Source organism: Canis lupus, chromosome 1 (assembly GCF_048164855.1).
Source record: "Canis lupus baileyi chromosome 1, mCanLup2.hap1, whole genome shotgun sequence".
NCBI lineage: Eukaryota > Metazoa > Chordata > Mammalia > Carnivora > Canidae > Canis > Canis lupus.
Window position 1 is genome coordinate 116873144 of NC_132838.1, and position 6029 is coordinate 116879172.

General features: G+C 34.7%; 1 protein-coding gene across 18 annotated transcripts in view; it reads left to right on the forward strand.

The window, feature by feature from the left end:
• The window catches only part of ZNF567 (zinc finger protein 567), a 27992-nt gene extending 22412 nt beyond the window's left edge, over positions 1 to 5580 (forward strand). For all 18 annotated transcript variants that reach the window (XM_072837844.1, XM_072838359.1, XM_072837757.1 and 15 more), the window contains one exon: positions 3230 to 5580. In XM_072837844.1, the coding sequence (XP_072693945.1) occupies positions 3230 to 4950 (1721 nt within the window). In that variant the 3' untranslated portion in view covers positions 4951 to 5580. The remainder of the gene's footprint in view (positions 1 to 3229) is intronic.
• The last annotated feature ends 449 nt before the right edge of the window (positions 5581 to 6029 follow it).

Genomic DNA, 6029 nt, shown 5'->3' on the forward strand with positions numbered 1-6029 from the left:
TTGTCTGGAACAATACCTGGCATGTAATAGTTACTAATACATATATTTTTTAATGTATATTGTTTCCCTAAACTCTCAGTCTTATTTCTCTGATTTGACCTTAAGGGATCTACCTTTAAATTACAGTAGTCTCATCTATTCTGCGGACTGAAACTCTTTATGTAGATGTCTCTAACACAACATACTCAGCATATTTCTCCCACCTTCACTATAGTACTTCAGGAGTTCTGCACACTAACATTTCACCTATTTTGTGATAATATATTAGAAATGAAAGTCAAGGGATGCCTGCATGGCTCAGTGGTTGAGCATCTGCTTTTAGCTCAGTTTGTAATCCCAGGGTCCTGGGATTGAGTCCTGCAACAGGCTCCCTGTGAGGAGCCTGCTTCTCCCTCTGCCTATGTCTCTCCATGTCTATGTGTCTCTCATGAATAAATAAATAAAATCTTAAAAAAAAAAAAAAAAAGAAATGAAAGTCATGAACTTCCCTAGCTTTTAAATTCTTCCCCATTGTTTATTTTCAAATTATATTATTTTTACCATATGGTAGCAGCTTTTTCTATCTCTGTCATCTCTTGTGAATCTCTTCACAATTTGTATTATGTTTATCAGCCTGTGAGATAAATTTATGTCTTCCCATATTTTCGTTTTTCACTGATGTCATTCAAAATGATGTTACGTTATTTCATGTCTTGACTACAATAACATTTGGCTTTGATGTAATTTTGTCCTCTTTCAATTTATTGTTCCCTATTATTTATTTTTTTTTTTTAATTTTTATTTATTTATGATAGTCACAGAGAGAGAAAGAGAGAGAGGCAGAGACATAGGCAGAGGGAGAAGCAGGCTCCATGCACCGGAAGCCCGATGTGGGATTCGATCCCGGGTCTCCAGGATCGCGCCCTGGGCCGAAGGCAGGCGCCAAACTGCTGCGCCACCCAGGGATCCCTTCCCTATTATTTATTATATGAAATTGAAGTTCTTCATTCAAGGACTACTAAAATAAGCCTTCATCCTGTCTTTTCAACTTTATTTCTCTCCCTTGTGGAAAACTTGGTAATTACCATTTGTTCCAGTCTCAGTGTTCTCCACACATCTGTGATTTGTCATAATGTCTGTACTTTTCATTGTATTGTGTTCTCCTTTTCATATACTATATATCTTTTAAGTTAAGTCTTGAGATTTCTTTTCCATAAATTATTCCTTAACTACTCCATATCCTTTTTCTGAATTCCCATGCTACCTACTAACTAAAACACAACTTTTATATATGGTTATGTAATTTGATACCCGATTATATGTGGTTTATGCTTAGGGATTCTCTCCCTCAAAGGTAAGATCCTCTGCTCAAGTCTTTTTTGTTATAGTTGCTTCATTAACTGTGGAGCTATACAGGGGAAATAGGTTTTTCCTCCATTCAGAAAGGTTATACTGGTAAGTTCCTTTCAGATGTATCTGCTCAGGCCAGGGCCGTATAGATTCTGATTGAAATGATTGAATTCTACCAAACAGTACCTATCTAGGTTGGACACACATTGTTTATATACACTTAGAGGAATTCAAAGGAGATAGCCAATAAAGTATTACTTTCTATGAAAAAGGATTACTATCAAAAGCTACATTTTTCATTAAATATTTATGACTTGATTAGGCTTGTAAAAAGATTTGTTATAAAATGATTTTCTTAGACCATAATCACTTTCAAGTTATAAAGAAATAGTGCTTAAAGTGGTGGGAAATAAGTGAAGGGTTTTTGATATCATGGAATGGTAGTATTTTCTTGAAGATTCTCTAAGACTGGAAGGCAAGCCAAGTGATTAAAAAAACATAAAGTGTGTGATTAGGAGTAAGTGAGATATTTATAAGGCAATAAATATGAGGCTTTACTGTTATTATCTGTGAGATTTGTCAGATATGAGAACAACTCTGAAAATTTGAATATAAAAAGTGAATCTAGGTGATTTAAAGTCTTGCTTACAGGGGAAGTTCCTTTTATGTTGGTATTGAGTTTAATGGACTGAAGGAAGAAACCTGGATTTTTGAATCTAGATTTAACATTGTTCTACTGAAAGTGGATGATTGCAAAGTAACAAATTAAATACAGCTATAAAATTATAAGGAGAAATGAAGGTTAAAGTTAATGATTTAGAGTGAGAATGAGCAATCTAATTTTGTTCACCATATTGGAATACTAGAGTTTAAAAAGGTTACTATATTTGGGAAAGACTTGCAGCAGTCTTTCTTTAAACCTGAAAAAAATAAGTCTGCAAAGAAGAATAGTTATAATTGATGGTCATGAGATTTTTGTTAATGAACAGTCCTAAAAGGATTAAAATAGCAATATGAATATGCCAGCAAATCTATCTCTAGTCAGTTTTAAAGTTCTTGTTGGAAGTGTTTTCTTAGCTCTTTTCTCACAAAAGAAAATGATTCCCAGTATAGGGAGGATTAGAACCTGGACTCTAGATTCTCTTTCTAAGGGTGCCTGGCTGGCTCAGTCAGTTGAATGTCCAACTCTTGATTTTGGCCCAGGTCATGATTTCAGGGTCCTTTGATCAAGCCCTGCATCAGGCTCTGCAATCAATGGGGAGGCTCCTTGAGGATTCTTTCCCTCTCCCCCAACTCATGTGTGTGCCCTCTTTCTCTCTAAAATAAATATTTTTTTAAAAAAGGTGTCTCTGAACACTAGGAAATTGGTACTTTGAAAGGTAAATTAGTCACTGATAGCTACATGGAAGAGGGTAGTGGAACAATTATTTATTGTTTTGCCTCACAGTCTAGAGATGAATGTGTTAAAATATATGCCCTGATCTGTGTTCTCCGAAACTAATCCTTCCTCTAATTTTTTTCTTGAACAAGTTTTCTACTAATTTTTCTTGTCCATTCTACTTAAAGTTTACTATTCTTGATAGGTTCACTTCATTACTTCTGAATCCACCTATCCAAATATCAGTCTCTCACTGTTCTTCGTCTTCTCACTGCTTGGTGTAATTGTTTCACTTTCCATATGAAGTCCTAGTACAAAGTGCAGAAATTACTAGTGCTCATTGCTTAATTTTCTTATCCTTTGCCACACTGAGGCAGTTTTTAGGTTTTGTATTTTTTCCCAGCCAGGGAGTAATTTGATCTGGGTCTTTTTTTGATCTCATGTGGTAGACACTAGTACAACTTCTTTCCATAGCAAATATGTGAAGATTCACAAATTGTTATTAATTATATTCTTTTGTAGAAGAAAATTGGAAAGAGGAAGACTTTTTAGTGAAATTCAAGGAACACCAAGATAAGTTTTCTAGATCAGTTGTATTCATCAATCACAAAAAACTGATTAAGGAGAACAGTAATGCATATGAAAAGACATTTACTTTAAGCAAAAATCTTATTCATTCAAAAAATCTACCTCCTGAATATGACACCCATGGAAAGATTTTTAAAAATGTTTCAGAATTAATCATCAGTAATCTAAGTCCTGCAAGAAAACGACTTGGTGAGTATAATGGATATGGGAAATCACTTCTCAATACTAAAGCAGAGACAGCTCAATCTGGAGTCAAATCCCATAATCACCATGGCAGGGCTGTCGGTCATAATGAAGTACTTATGCAATATCATAAAGTGGAAACTCCAGCACAGTCATTTGTATATAATGACTGTGAGAAAGCCTTCCTTAAAAAGGGAGGCTTAATGACACATAGTAGAGTTTACAGAAGGGAAAACCCATCTGAATATAATAAAAGGAGAAGAGCGACCAATATTGAAAAGAAACATACATGCACTGAATGTGGGAAGTCCTTCTGTAGGAAGTCAGTACTGATTCTTCATCAGGGAATTCACACAGAGGAAAAGCCCTATCAGTGTCATCAATGCGGAAATTCATTTAGAAGGAAGTCCTATCTCATTGACCATCAGAGAACTCACACAGGAGAGAAACCCTTTGTTTGTAATGAATGTGGTAAGTCCTTCCGCCTAAAGACCGCCCTCACTGATCATCAGAGAACACATACAGGGGAGAAATCATATGAATGTCCACAGTGTAGGAATGCCTTCAGACTGAAATCACATCTCATTCGGCATCAGAGAACTCATACAGGAGAGAAACCATACGAGTGTAATGACTGTGGGAAGTCCTTCCGCCAGAAAACCACACTCTCTCTACATCAGAGAATTCATACAGGAGAAAAACCCTATATTTGTAAAGAATGTGGAAAGTCCTTTCACCAGAAGGCAAACCTTACTGTACACCAAAGGACTCATACAGGGGAAAAACCCTATATTTGTAATGAATGTGGAAAATCTTTCTCTCAAAAGACAACCCTTGCTCTTCATGAGAAAACTCATAATGAGGAGAAACCCTACATTTGTAATGAATGTGGGAAGTCCTTCCGCCAGAAGACAACCCTTGTGGCACATCAGAGAACACATACAGGGGAAAAATCCTATGAATGTCCTCATTGTGGGAAGGCCTTTAGAATGAAGTCATACCTCATTGATCATCACAGAACTCACACAGGAGAGAAACCATATGAATGTAATGAATGTGGGAAATCCTTCAGTCAGAAGACAAATCTGAATCTACACCAGAGAATTCACACAGGGGAAAAACCCTATATTTGTAATGAATGTGGGAAGTCCTTTCGCCAGAAAGCAACTCTCACTGTACATCAGAAAATACATACAGGACAGAAATCCTATGAATGCCCTCAGTGTGGGAAAGCTTTTAGCAGGAAGTCGTATCTCATTCATCATCAAAGAACTCATACAGGAGAGAAACCATATAAATGTAATGAATGTGGGAAGTGCTTCCGCCAGAAGACAAATCTCATTGTACATCAAAGAACTCACACAGGGGAGAAACCCTATATTTGTAATGAGTGCGGTAAATCCTTCAGTTATAAGAGAAACCTCATTGTCCATCAGAGAACTCACAAGGGAGAAAACATAGAAATGCAATAAATGATGTGACTTCTTTGTAAAGCCTTTCCAAGTTATTGTAAAACTTTAGTTTAAAAAAAAAAGCATGCTAAAACATTTTAATAAGTAATTTTAATCACAAATGTAATAGTTAACTTAAAGTACCAATTACATAACTACTGTTTACTAGCATATATAACAGATATGATCATTGTTATTGAACTCTATCAGAAATGAAGCTAATTTTTAAGTTTTCAAGTTCTGCTGATTCCATTTATTTTTTTAAAAAGTACTTAACATAATACATGCAGACACAAGATACAAAATGGTATAACATCAGTCTCTGTAAAAGAAAATATGAAATATATTTCTTTTTATGCTTTGGAATAAAGAATAGTTGTTACTTCCCCAAATTCACCATGTACCTGACTTGTAATGTCTTTGCATGTCTTTAAACTTTATGTATGTTTTATCATGTATCATGAATTCTTTTGTGTCTTGTTTCACTCAACATTTTTAAGATTCATACATTATTGCATATGGCAGTAATGTGTTCATTTTCATTGTTTACTCTTCCATTTTAAAAATATACCACTATTTATCCTCTGGATGGATTTTTGTATTTTTTATAATTTTGTGCTATAATAAAAATACTGCTGTAAATGCTATAAATATTCTTGTATGTATGTGTGTATTTCTGTTAATCTTACATTAAGATGAACTACTCAGTCCAAGGTGTATGTAAGTTTTTTCAGCTATGGTAGGTAACTGCCAAACATCCCAGACCTTTCTTACTATGAGATGATTCATTTTGGAGATAACAGCTCTGATTATAAGTAGTTTGGAGAAAGGTCTTTAGCAGTCATTCAACTAGAGAATTCTACTAAAATATCCATATAATAAAATTGGAAGAAGACTGTTAGCCATGAATTATGAACGTAATACATTTTAAAAGACTCTTTATCTGTGCCTTATATTTTACACAAAACCAGAGAAATCATATGGGAAGGAATCCTACGTGAAAATAGTTCAGCAGAACTTTGAACAGTGTTACTGAAGGCCCTTAATTATTTATAACATATATTTACTACATACGTTGTTACTATTTATAATAAAATGCA